The sequence below is a fragment of the Andrographis paniculata genome, unplaced genomic scaffold (assembly GCF_009805555.1).
Source record: "Andrographis paniculata isolate CXL003 unplaced genomic scaffold, ASM980555v1 Contig56END, whole genome shotgun sequence".
Classification (NCBI taxonomy): Eukaryota; Viridiplantae; Streptophyta; class Magnoliopsida; order Lamiales; family Acanthaceae; genus Andrographis; species Andrographis paniculata.
Window position 1 is genome coordinate 626,032 of NW_026137591.1, and position 14,996 is coordinate 641,027.

The window sequence follows — 14,996 nt, forward strand, 5'->3', positions numbered from 1 at the left end:
TATTATAGTATAAAAATAAAACTTAAATTTTTCGTTTTGTGTTCTGATTTAAATACCTGTGACTATACATAGTACTCACTCCGTCATGCAAATATGTACTCATTTGATCGGATACAAATTTTAATAAAAATGAGTAATAATTGTTATTTTTTTTATTTTATAGTAAAAAAAGTACAAAAGTATAATCATTTTTTACTTAAAAAACGAGAATATTTTTTTATGTCAATCCTAAAAAAATGAACATAAATTTGAACGAGGATAAGAGTATATATTTTCTTAAAAGATGGATTACATAAACCAAAAATAAAAATAAAAATAAAATTATATTCATGTAAGATTATTAAAAACCCGTATGGGTAGTACTGTCATTTTCAAATTCATTTAGAGAATTATAATAATTTGTATTCGTTCAACACTTGCATCGATGCACAATAATAAATTAATAATAATAATAATATGATAATGATTGGTTTATATAGTAAAATATACTCCATTCCTTGAATACTTTACACGAAGAGTTTGCTGTAAGGTCTCATTTACTTTTTTATCTTTGAATATTAATTATTATATCAAAATATAATATAAATTATAAAAATATTTTCATTAGTGTCTTATAATACTAATAGAATGACATTTGTACAAAAAATTTATACAAATATAAAGATATTTTTAATATTAAGTACAATGACGCAAAAGGTAAATACGATCCTTAGAGACGGACGATGAAGCATTATATTCTCCTTATCTCCATTTCATTTACATTTTACGTGAAATTTTTAAAAATAATACTCCCTTTGTCTGCATGGTCACATTTATATTTTGCGTCATTGTACTTAACATTAAAAATATTTTTATATTTGTATAATTTTTTGTACAAATGTTCTTCTATTAGTATTATAAGACACTAATTGAAGTATTTTTGCAATTTTTCTTTTTAATTTGTACTATATTTTGTATAATAATTAATATTCAAATATCAACACACAAAAAGTAAATAAGACTTTTAAAATAAGACGGAAGTACTGATATTTTAATTAGAATTGTTAATTAAAAGTAATGTAAAAAAATTTTATTTTTAATTATTTGTATAAAAGTAATAATATAATGATAAAATAAATATTTTTGTAGAAAAAAAATAGAGTTCATATTTATTAAAAAAAATAATTACTTGATAATTAAATAATTCAAAATAAAATATATTTTCTCTGTCATTCAAATCTATTAAAATACTCTCTCTGTCCTGGTGTAAAGTTGTCATTTACGTTTAGATTTTTGAATATTAATATTATAATGAGTTGTAATGGAAAAGACGAAAATACCACTATTAATATTGTGTAATATAAAAGTAATGACATTTGTGTAATATAGTGTAAGTTGGAAGAATATTTATATTGATAGGTAAGTAGTACAATTACTAAATTAGAAAATAATAACCTTGTTTTGAGACTAACGAAAATGAAAAATGACAACTTTTCAATGGGACAGAGGGAGTAAAATATTTGTTTTAAAGCATCTTAAGGATTGATTTTTTGAATAATTTTACGATCTAAAATATTATTTTATTTATAATAATAATAAATAAATAAGATAAAATAAAAATAATTAGGGTTTGGTTATTTGGTAATAATTAATAGTAGTTAGTGATTTTAATTTCTTATTGGCATTTTGCAATAATAAATTGTTGTGTGTTAGGACATCATTGGCTAATTTCTTTTGTTTGTTTTAGGATTTAAAGTTGAGTGTCTTATTTGAATTTTTATTTAAATTATGATATGTTACTTTTATACTACTTCCTCCTTCATTTAAATGTGTGCTAATTTGATCGGACACAAATTTTAATAAAAGTGAGTAATAATTATTAATTTTTCTTTTTATAGTAAAAAAAATACAAAAATGGAATGATTTTTTACTTAAAAATTAAATGAGAATATTTTTCTATGATAACCAAAAAAAGAAAAGTGAGTATAGATTTGAATGACGGGGGAAGTAAAATTTTTTGTTCAAGTTTCTTTTACATGATAAATCAAGTCAATAAGATGAAAATATATATATATATATATTTTATATTAAATTATTAATTTATTTAATGAATGCACTATACGTTTGTATAAATATATATATATATTGTATATATATATATATTTTTATAATATTAGCTTAAAAATGTGTCGAAATTTTTTTAGTAAATAAATACACTCAATATTTTAATATTGTTTATTTCTATAATTCTCCAACCGACTTAGTTAGATTGCTAATTTAAATTAATTAGTATTACTCTGACAACACACAAAATATAAATCGTCAATACAATTTGAATGAATACGTTATGTTGATTCTTACAATGTGCTGTCAATTTTATGACATGTATAGTATAAATATTATTAGGGGTTGAGTTCATCCGGTTTGGATCATATGCTGATTTATGAAATTTCGGAGGATACTAAATACTTAAAAAGTAATTACTCTTAATTTATAATACTCTTTTCGTCCCATAACAAAGTATTCATTTTTTGCATTTTAGTTCGTTCCATAACAAAGTATTCATTTCATTTTTTTTTAGTAATTGTACTATCTATCTAACATTACAAATACTCTTACAACTTACAATATATTACACAAATATCACTACCTTTATATCACGTATATTAATAAAGTTATTTTAGTCATTTATACTTTATTCCTACTACATCCTAATATAATACTAATATTTATAAAACTACGTGCAAAAAACAAATAGATATCTAGTTATGGGATATAGAGAGTATTAAATAATATAATTTAAATGAATACACATTATTATTATTATTTTTTTTGTTGAGATTTAAATAGTAAAGAAATTAAATGTAAAAATATTTTTTTAGTATAATATATATATATATATATATATATGATATTTTAGTAATATTTATCGAAATTGTATGAACACAAAATTGATGGATGAGCAAAACTAATCTACTTTCTCAATCACACAACCGATGATTTATTTATTTATTTATTTTTTATCCGTCTCATAACATATGACTTCTTTATATTTTTAATAAATTTATTTATTTTAAATATATTTAACAAATATAAATCAATTTAATAAGAGATGACTCCTTTATATTTTAATAAATTTATTAATTATAAACATACTTAACAAATATAAATCAATTTAATTAAATTTTAACATTTTTTACTTATGACTCACTCAAAATTTATTTATTTCTATATTTCTTATCAATAAACAAATATTTTTATTTACATTAAAAATTCCCTATTTTTTATAAAACCAATTTAAGTGAATTATAAAGAAATATATATACATATGTATTTTTTGTATTATATGAAAATTTATTTTTTACAAAATAACATTAATATTGTATACTCCATCCGTTTCATTTCAAAATTTTATTATTATTATTATTATTTTCGATTGTTTCACTCAAAAGTATCTTTTTTTTAATATAGTGAAAATACTTTATGTAAAAATACCAAAATATCTCGAGTGTGTTTGTTTTGTGTTTTAGTATAAAAAAAATATTTTGATGTGGAGTATAGAAAATTGCGTAGATAGTATAAAAATAAGATCATTTCTTAATTTACTAAAAAAAGTTATTATTAATAATTTACTATTCTATACTTTATTAGTCCGTTTCTAAGGATCACATTTACCTTTTGTATAATTATACTTAACATTAAAAATATTTTTATATTTGTATAATCGTTTTTTGGATAAATATTTTTCTATTAGTATTTTTACAAAAATAAAAAAATAAAATCCTTAGAACTAGACGAAAATAATACTATCTAAAACACTATAGTATTTTTATTTTCTTTTATTTTTCAAACATGTTCAAATCCTAATTAGAAAAAATTGAGATGAGAGTTGTTACCATATAGATGTGACTTATCCGTTTATTAAAATCATTTTATGGCACGTGGACCTCATATGATTGGGAATTGTTTGCTTGTGATTTTTTTATTTTTATTTTTTGAAAGTAATCTTCAATACTTATTTTATTAGTCTATTCTTTCAACAAGTATCATTTTAAAATATTTTGATAGGGTGTGTTTTTTTGGGTTTTGATTTGAGAAAATTAATAATATTTGATACGATATTTTGTGAGAAAAAAAATATTTATATATATTTTTATAAAATATGAATTTTAATAGTAAAATTTTGAAAAATGTGATTAAGAAGGTACGCTTTGATTTAATTTGAATATTGAATAATAAAAATTTAAATTTAAATAATTGTATAATCGATATAAATTGATGTTATATATAATATTTTTAATATAAAATTAAATTTTAGTATAACTTAAAATATAAATATATATAATTTTTAATAAATATATATTTTTATAAAAATATCATACTAAAATACTTTATCTGTCCCAAAATAATAGTTTTATTTTGTCACTTTTGTCCGTCCTAAATAATATTTTCATTTACATTTTTAGTAACCAACCCCCATATTTTTACAAAACTATCTCCATATTTTTATAATAATTATATAAAGTATGAACATTTTGAACTTTTAAAAATATTTTTATATTAATTATAAATATAATATTATTATTCTTTAATTTTCATTTTCATCTCAAATGTTATTATTTTGACATGAAGAAAATATTATTTAAATGAAAATCAATTTTTTTTCTATTAATGTTTTTTAGTCAAGAATAATTTCAAACACATACTAAATTCAATTAAATCAAATGAAAACTGATCTAGTCAAAGATCCATTATTTGTTTTAATAATTTTTGGGAAGAGCACATTTAATAAAGAAGTGTTTAGATATGTTAATATTTTGATTTTTTAAAATTTTTATTATATATCATGCAGTCCCTATAATAATACATTATTATTATTATTATTATTTTAAAAGTATCATATTTTTATTTAACTACAAAGACAAATTGAAAAGACAAACACATATAAAAATGAGTTTTGTATCTATTTCAAAATAGTAATCTTTTTATTTTATTTTTTGCTAAAATAGTTATTTAGTGTCGGACTCGCCACGTTGGATCACGTTCTTGACATGCATGGACACAACTTATATGTCATCGCCACACCAGTGACACATGGATGACTATTTTAGCGAAAAATTTTTATTTTCGAAACTATTTTCAAATATAATCCATTTAAAATTTTTAAGTTATAAAGACAGTCATATATAAGATTAAAAAAAAGGTTATCAAGATATTTTGTAATAATAAAAAAAAAAATTATGTGTTGCTAACATCACATCTACGTAGCGATGACATATCAATCGTATCAGCGCCATGCAAATAATGACGGATCAACGTGGCGAATCCGACATCTAATGACTCTTTTTAAGAAAAAAGAATTACTTAGCAAAAATATTTTCATACATAATTTATTTAAAATTCTGAAGTGGTAAAACGATCATGTATAAAATTAAAATAGTTTACTCAAAAGCTTAACCGATAATTAAAATAAAACATGGCACATGGACCTCATATGAGGTCTATTAATTAAGGAATTAAGAAAGTTTTTTTTAAAAAAATATTCTTGTAAAACACTGGAATATATAAGGTATATTTATTTAAAAGGTAAATTATATAGCACTTCATTGTGTTTTTAGTAAAAATGTACAAAACACTCTATGTTTTATTTATTGCGTGAAACCTCCTTGTATTAATGAAAATTTGCATGAAACATCCTCATTGTTCAAAACTGATGTTCGGTTCTAAATAAATGGCTAAATTATGCAAGTTTTATAAAAATAAAAAATAAAAAATACCTTAAATAATTTTTTTTGAATAAAATAAATAAATAAATAATTGATCAATAGACAATTTGTCTTCAAAAACTATAAAATGAAGAATTATTTATTTATTTATATATTTATTTTATTCAAAAAAATTATTTAACATATTTTATATTTTATATTTATATAAAATTTGCATAATTTAGGTTTTTATTTAAAATCGAACATAGTTTTGGACAAATATGGTGTTTCATGCAAACTTTACATTAACACAAGGAAATTTTACACAATAAATAAAATACATGGTGTTTTGTACATTTTTACTAAAACACAAGGGGGTGTTATATAATTTATCCTTCTTTAAATGAGTTTTGTAAAAATTTGGTTTGAATTTGTTATTAAAATAATATTTTTTTCATTCCACTTACCATGTTTATCTTTCCATTTCCGTCCGTGTCATTTATCCTGTCACTTTTCTTTTCTGGAAAAAAATTATACACTTTAATATCATTTTAAATAAATTTATAATTTTTTAAAATTTTAATTGGACTAATTAATTATTTTAATTTTAATCTAAAATTATTTTTATTATATAATAATTATTTTCACTAATACATTTTTAATTATTTACTAATTATACTCCTTATAAATTATCGTGTCTACATAGAAGGGACACGTAACCGGGACGGAGAGAGTATACGATAGAATATTTTGTAAAAGAAAATGTATACTTCTTCCGTCCCATAAAAAAAAAATACTATTTTCTATTTTTATCTGTCTAAAAAACAAGGGTATCATTTCCTAATTTAGTAATTGTACTATGTACTTAATATAATTAATACTCTTACAACTTTAAATATATTACACAAATACCATTACTTTTATATCAGATAATCTAACAATGGTATTTATATCATTTTCATTATAAATCAATATAATACTAATATTATAAAATGTACATACAAATAGTAAATATTATCGGTTTTATGGGACAGATGTAGTATTTTTACTTTTTTTTTAACTACAGAATTCAAATAATAAAAAATCGGGATTTGAAAAGAAAATAAGCAAACTCATAGTTTTTTAAAATAAAATATGGCACGTGGACCTCATATGATTGGGAGTTCTTTGCTTGTGATTTTTTATTTTTATTTTCTAAAAGTAATCTTCAATACTTATTTTATTAGTCTATCATTTCAACATGTATCATTTTAAAAGATTCTTATAGAGTATGTTTGGTTTATGGTTGGGTGTGCTTCTTTGGATTTGACTCGAGAAAATTGGATTCAAAATTTATATTTAAATAATATTTAATAAGATATTTTTTAGAAAAAAATATATATATTTTTTTTTTAAAAAATACAAATTTCAATAGTAAAAGTTTGGAAAATTGGATTAAAAAAATAAATTTTGATTTAATAATATTTTATAAGATATTTTGTAGAAAAAAAATAATTTTTTTAAAAAAAATGCAAATTTCAATAGTAAAATTTTGGAAAATTGGATTAAAAAAAATAAATTTTGATTTAATTTTGGTTTTGAATAATAAAAATTTACATTGGAATAATTGTATGATGTACATAAATAGGTGTTGATGTAACACTTTGAATATATAATTAATTTTTAGTATAATTTAAAAAATAAAAAATAAATATTTAATTTGATATTTTCAGAAAAAAAAAAATTTAAACACACAAATTCAAGATAAAATTCCTCAACCAAACACGGGGTGTATTTTTTTGGGAGTTTGAATTTTTTGTTGGAATTTAAACAGTAAAAAATTTGAATTATAATAATTGATAATGTGATATAAATAGACATAGATGTAATCTTCTAAATGTAAAATTAATATTTAATGTAATATATAAATAAAATAAATAAGTATGTTTTGATAAATAGACATAAGAGTCCTAGTAAAGTAGTAATTGAGTCAATAAAAAAATGATTTAAATGAAACAATTCTAAATTGGGAGTGGACAATATATAGATAGGACGAAGTGAAGTATAACAACATAGAATTACATGAATAAATTTTTATTTATAGAAAATGCTTTTCAACATCAAGAGATACAACTCTTCTGTGACATAAAACAATAAATACAGTGTTAAATTAAATATTTTTTTTTGGTTCGAACTTGATTATGCTATTGATTACCTTTCAAACTTGGTGTGACATAAAAAAAATTAAACACACAACATTTTGATTCGAAGAGTGTTGGATCGACAAATGAGAATAGTAATGTTGATCATTCTATTCAATCGATGCAACAAAAGCTATCAGAGCTCATGAATTTTGTCCGAAAGATGGTTATGAAGAAAATTCAATATGCATCAAGTGCGAGCATGTGATATATTTTCGAATTCAGACTACACAACAAATATGTGTGATACTCGGCTCGCAAGCCATGCGAAGCTGAGCATGTTGGGATTGTAGACTGGCCCTACTGGTCAACACGAGTTCTTTCACCGCACTTATGTCTCACGCAAATTACTTTAGGGTAAACACGCTTAACTCTAGAGTTCTTTCGATAGGGCTTCCGAAAAGAAATGTGCACATTGTTAATATGAGTAGTCTATTCAATCAATTTAACATCTTATTCAATCTCGGAGGTATTTCGTCATCCCCGACTCATATTACTATTCAACTTCGGGGGTATTACCATATGCCCAACACGGTAAGAAAAAGGATCAACTTGGATGGGCATGAGCTCTTTATAGACCATATGATCCATACCCAAACGCATATAATTTAAGATTTCAAGATTATCCTAGAATAAGCTACCATAACTAGCAAGGTTATCAAGCCCCAAAACTACACTTGAATGCATCAACAAGATACAAAAAAAAGTATCGAGGAAATAAGAAATTAAATGAATCAAGTGACATTTGAGATCTGAAATTAATGGAATTGTACAACATCTCATTTTTAAAATAAGTAGAATCAAATATAATCTAAGATTTGACAGTTGCAAGAGTACGGAAAAGGAAAGCGGTTAGCTCAATCCTAGCCAAATCTGAAAAATGTCAGCACTATGACTATTCTTTGTGGCACAATAGTTAATTTCAAAACTTCTTGTGGTACAATAGTTGATTTCAAAACTCCAAAGGGTAAAAGTGAAGAGAAAATTGAAAAGAAGATTGAAAAGATAACTTCAAAACTTCTTTGTTATAATAATTTATGATCGGCCTCCTTTCTTGACAGGCTAAAGATGTTAGAAAATTTATCACAAGCAAAATATGAGATTCAACAGATCCAAAATTACAGATCTAATTACAATGAAATCCGAGTCTCGTATTGCACGCGATCTCCTTGAAGCAAATTCGGTCCGCCATCGATTGCCTTTCAGGATAGAACGAACAATCGAAATAACAGATTTTGCGAACCGAATTGAGAAACCAAAAAAAAAAATTTACATGAACGAAAGAGTTAATTTTTGCAAAGAAAATCAAAGATTTTTTTTGGACGAGGAGAAATTTTGTATGAGTTCAAAAACAAAACTTATTTTTCATGTGGGAGTTTTGTTTTTATATTAATATTTAATACGAAGAGGAATAGAATTTAAAACCTATGAAATATGTTTTTCTTTATTCGATTATTTAAATTTTAATTAGTCAAATAAATAAAATTCAAATAAAAAATATTATATTTAATTGGATTGAGCTCGGCCCAAACCCTATCTTGATATTTTAATATAATTGAGTTAGATCAAGCCTAAGCCACTCTACCCCATTCATGGGTCAAATCCAATATCTCATTGATCCATTTATAAGAAAATTTTCTAAAGAGCCGTGCACCAAAATGAGAAAATTGAAGGGAAATGAGCAAATCATGCATGTGAAAATGTTTAATACTGTGCTAATTTGCTTCCTATTTTGCTTGAGAGACCATTTATATGTATATCTTTAACAAAAATAAATGTGAAATAAAATATATTCATTATGGAATTTGATGATGATTAAATTTATTTATTATATTTGATTACATATTTGTTGATTGTAACGTTGTGTGTGCCATTAATGTTATAAAGCATTCGATGCATACCTTTTTAAGAAAAATTGGACAAAAATTCTTGACATTAGATCAAAGTCATGAAATATGTTGGAACATAACAATTTGTCGATGATAAAAATTGTCAAAAGATACTTTCTATCAGTAATTTTACTTAAAAAATAAAAAATAAAACCAATTAAAAATGAAAAAATAAAAAATAAAAAAACTATTTTATGACAATACCTCCAATAAAATTGTTGATGCAAATTTTTAACAATAAAAAGTAAAATTTGAAAATAGAAATTATTTTCAAATTTGATAAAATAAATGCTTGAGATTAAGAATTTCTAGACACCTTATGATACATAAGTAAACTATGAAAATAAATACTACAGACTGAAAAAGTAAATGGTGATCCCCAAAAGCAATTCACTGAATTTGATGTCGATTGAATATGCTTTTTGCCAGTTGCGAACCCCCTCTTATATGCCTTCTAAGTCAGTTATTAGATCGTGCATTACTAGTTATAACTGACAGAGTGTTTACAACCATCTGAAAAATTATCTTTGGTCGCATTTATATTTAGCAACCGTTTGTTCGACCCAATAACTTTGAAAACAACCTTCGTATTTTCAAACGGATCATAAATCACCACCCGACTGAGAAATCGTCTAGACCATCCACCGACTGACCCTACCGAATAACCCAACGAATGACCAACCGACCAATCCATATAGAAATTGGTCGCTAGACCAAATGACTAATCAGTCGCCCACTCGAGCGACCACCATTCAGTCCCTTCAAACGGCTGAACAACCATTCGTACAGACGATTCATCGATCGCCCAATCAAACGACCACCATCCAGTCCCTTCAATCGGCTGAACAATCATTCGTCCAGACGATTTAATCGATCGCCCAATCAAACGACCAATTGACCCCCCTTTCAAGCGACTGAACTATTGTTTGACCAAATGACCGCTAATCGATCAGACGATTAACATGACGCTTAATTAAGCAATCAATTAATAGACCTTTCCTCTTGTCTGACCTCCATGTCTGTCATCTCATCTTTCTTCGCCCGACCTCCGTATCGGCCGTCTTATTTTTCTTCCCCCGGCTTCCTTTTGTCCGACTTCTGTGTCTGCCATCTCATCTTTCTTTGTCCGACCTCCTTTTGACACCTTCGTATCATCCGTCTCATCTTTTTTCGCCCGACGACTTCCTCTTTTGACCGACCTCTGTATCGGTCATCTCATCTTTCTCCCGAAAAAACTCATTTCTTAATAACACTTGGGCCGTTTGGCTTATATTCAGACCCATTTAGAATCCAACTGTCATTGACAGGCCGTTGAACTATATACCGGTCCACAGCCCTAGGTCCATTCTAAAAAACCTGCACATTAATTTTTTCTTACTCAACAAAAATACTTTTCCAATATAATTTGCATTGTATTAGATTTGACCGATAATTTATCTAAATAACATTTGAAAAAATGCTCAAGTATATCCCAAGTTATAATAATAATAATAATAAAACGACGCTCTAAAATTTTTAGGGGCAACCCAATTACTTGATTTTATTTACTTTATTAATCTCGTATAATTTGTCTCTATTTTTTATTTTTATATGTCCTATGTAATTTATTATATTTATTTTTAAAAATATAATTATACATTTTAATCGTATTTTAAATTTTTTTAATTTTAATTAAATTATTTATTTATTTTATTATTTTTATAGAATAATAATTATTTTTACTAATATAATTATATTTTAATATCTGGACGGAGGGATTTTTTTTGTTTTTATTTTTGAATTTTCTATTTTTTTACCCTAATTTTCACTCATTTCTCCCTTCAACCGCGACCGTCGTTCCCATCCCAGCAGCGATCGACGCCACCAGCCGCCGCTGCCTTGCCGCGTCGACTAACCGCCGGCGAGGCTTACCGTCGCCCTCAGCCGCCGCTCTTCGGAGCCACTTCCTCCGACCGACGCCGCCCTTTCTCACCAGCAGCTCCGCCTCGAACCGTCGAGTTCACCTTCCTCTTCTTCTTGTGAGTATCTTCTATAAACCTTATCTTCTTCAATCGATTGGGAGGAGAAATTTTTCCTAATGAATCTGAGTTGAGATTAGTTTGGATTTTTAGGGTGAAATTTAGTTTGTCTGCTGCTGCTTTGGAAAATCTATTCTATGTTAGATTTAGATTTAGAATTGTTGATACATGCCTTTTGGATTTGCATTGAGAGGTTTCTTATTAATTGAGAGTTGGCATTGATATTTGGAGGAATTCTGCTTGCCTATCTAGAATTGAACTTCTGTATTGCTTGTGGTAACATATATTTGTTGATTTGGTTGATATTTGATAGCGAGGGAGAGGTATTGTTAACTGTGAATTGAATTGAATAATGTCTGTGAGTTGTTTTTCAGTTTTCATGATCGATCGATCATCGAAATTCATCATTAGACTTTCAATTCAAATATGAACTCTCACTTTGAATTGATTTTTGGGAGGTAAATTGTTCTTCATTGGTTAATCATTATTGGGATATCATTTTGATTGGTTTTGTGAAGCTGTTGGATATTATTGATTGTGAATCGAGCTTTTCCTTGGAGTTGGTTGGATGTGTTTGTTTGTTTGGGGGTTTGGATTTTGATTTGAATTTGAATTTGAATAGTAAAAATTTTGAATTGGAATAATGATCGATATGACCGATATAAGTAGGTATTGGTACGATGTTTTGAATGTAAAATTAATTTTTAGTATGATGTAGAAAATAAAAAATGACTATTTGATTTGATGTTTTTTGGGAGAAATTTTTTGGTGAATTGATAAAATTGGGACAAAATCATCCAAAAGAACACACCCGTTGTGTTTGTGGTTGCTGGTTTGTTTTGCAGTCATAGTGATCGAGTATCCATACCAAATCAACTCAAATACTCCCAAAATATAAACAATTAAAGTGCATGACATGCACGAGCTATCACTCCCACGAGCTAGAACACTCACTCTACCAAGTGTTCTGGACTTTTGCGTCTCTGTTTGTGTGTGTTTGTGTTCTCCTTTAGGTAAGAGTTCTTTTTTTTTTTTTTAATTCATAAATGTGTGCATTTGGGTTTCAATTATGTTTTGGATTTTTTGCAAATAATGTTGATGAATGATATAACAAAGAAATGTGTTGAATGTTTATATTAGACAAACAAAAAGTTATTGAATTAGGATTGTTAAGTTTGCATTTATACAATCAATGATCATATTGTAAGGTATTATTTATTACTCCCCCCGTCCGGAATAATTATGCCACAATTTTCTTTTTAGTTGTATGTTAAATTTATGCATAGTTCATTTATAATAAACAACTTTATCTACTCACAATTTCATAATCCTTATTTGAACATATAATTATCAATTTCTTACTATTTTTTCTACTTACCACACTATTTTATTATTAATTCTTTAATAAATTTTATATACTAATAACCCCACTTTCTTTTTTACTTACCACACTTTTACATTAAAATATTACTTCCTCCATCTAACTCCAAATGGGTCCTTTGGAGTTTTGTAGTAGATTAAGAAATAATAGTATATTTTGTTTATGTATAAAATAATTGTATATGTAATGGTATATTTGTAATTTAGGTAAAAGTTAAAAGTTTTACTTTGAGTTGGGAGGGAATATTATTTTTTAATTTATGTGCTCGAGCATTGTGGTATAATTAACCTGAACAGAGGGGATAATGTAGTAATACTGAGAGTTTGTCTTGCTATTTTAGGTATTCGGTTTATTAAATAGGTAAAGATGGGCCGAAAGGCCGGAACCTTGTACATCAATCCAAAGAAATTTGGGAATCTTCAAAAACCTTGTGTAAGAGAGATGGTTTCATTTCTCCAGTGTTTGACACTTAGCCAAAACAGCGACGCAAGATGCAGCCGGCAAAAGTCACTTCTGAGTGCCTGCATGGATGCTCAGGTAAACTCGGAACTCTCTCAAACTATTTTTTTAGTCGATTATAATTTCGCCTTTTTACAATTCTTGCGACCTTCTTACATCACTCCGTCATCTTGCTGCAGACCGGCAACAAACGAAAGCCTTGGGGTAGCATTAATTATCATCTTCAGAGGCTTAATCGCGGAGGCAAGTAAGGCTTTAATCCTTACTTTTATCGCAATTTATTATGCCGTCGATATTACAAACTACATGGCTTCTTCATTAAACACAAACAAGAACTTGTCTGAATTTGAGCTCATGTTTCTTGCAGCTAGAGCTTGTTTTCTCTTTTTTTATTTGTTTTTTTTTTTTTTAAGTTCTTGTTTTGATATAATAATAGTATCATGTAGTGAGTTAAATTCAAAGTTTTGTCTATGGTATTGAATTAGTTTGATCGTTGGATGTTAATTTGAATTTTTGTTTAAATAGCATTTGATTTGATGATTTGTAAGAAAAAATATTATATTTTTATTTCGGTTGGAAATCAAACTAGAACAAACACTATATATATATATATGGTGTCTAAAATTTATTAATGTTTATATATTAATAAATTGTTGAATCATGTTTGTATATATTTGTAAAATTACACTAGAAACATGCTGCTTTAATTATTAAATTTTACTTTAAATAATATTTTAATATGATATTTTGTAAAATAAAATAGTACTTTATATTATTATGGGTGACAAATGCCCTTAATAGTGTGAAAATAAACTTTAAATTGAAACCAAACAACACGCCTCGGTCCCTTCTAATTATCCTATATGTTTTTTTTACTTGTCCGTTAAATTTGTACACAATGTAATTATAATAAATAATTTTATTCACCAATAAATTCAATACTCATATTTTAATAAATAATAATCAATTTTTCACATTTTTTTTCTACTTTTCACATTAAATTTTATTAATTATTTACTTATATATATATATAATAAATTATCTTTATTTTTTAGCTATTTTAATTTTATATTAAAATATCATATATTGAACAGGACATCGTAGGGACCACCATCACCAACACAATGATTTCTGGATCGATAACCAAGTAGGCATTTATAACATTGATGCCCAAATTGTAAAGGCCCAATCTTCTTCTGTCCGAGACAACATGCAAGTATCAATCAAATTCGATCAAAAAAATAATTAGCAACAATTTTGGTTTATTATTTTGTAAGAATATAAATATCATAAGTAAACACGAGTCTCCAATGATTGTATGCCCTGAAATTTTGAGAATAATTCTCCGAAAGGTTCGTCCATTGAGGGTAAGCCACGGCCTAAGA

General features: G+C 25.7%; 1 protein-coding gene across 2 annotated transcripts; it reads left to right on the forward strand.

Moving 5' to 3' along the window:
• Positions 1-11,545: 11,545 nt before the first annotated feature.
• Positions 11,546-14,913, forward strand: LOC127256672 (uncharacterized). Of its 2 annotated transcripts, XM_051282796.1 has the most exons (4): positions 11,546-11,771; positions 13,493-13,689; positions 13,791-13,858; positions 14,706-14,913. In XM_051282796.1, the coding sequence occupies exons 2-4, from the start codon at positions 13,519-13,521 to the stop codon at positions 14,713-14,715; spliced, it is 249 nt and encodes an 82-aa protein (XP_051138753.1). In that variant the 5' UTR covers positions 11,546-11,771; positions 13,493-13,518; the 3' UTR covers positions 14,716-14,913. The 2 variants fall into 2 exon arrangements, with proteins under 2 accessions (XP_051138753.1, XP_051138754.1); XM_051282797.1 differs by lacking the exon at positions 14,706-14,913 and having other exon boundaries at positions 13,791-14,109.
• Positions 14,914-14,996: the final 83 nt, after the last annotated feature.

Bases quoted from the DNA above. Each gene is read 5' to 3' on its own strand.
- LOC127256672 (XM_051282796.1), top strand. From the start codon at position 13,519: ATGGGCCGAAAGGCCGGAACCTTGTACATCAATCCAAAGAAATTTGGG. The intron at 13,690-13,790 runs GTAAACTCGGAA...ATCTTGCTGCAG, and splicing joins GTGCCTGCATGGATGCTCAG to ACCGGCAACAAACGAAAGCC.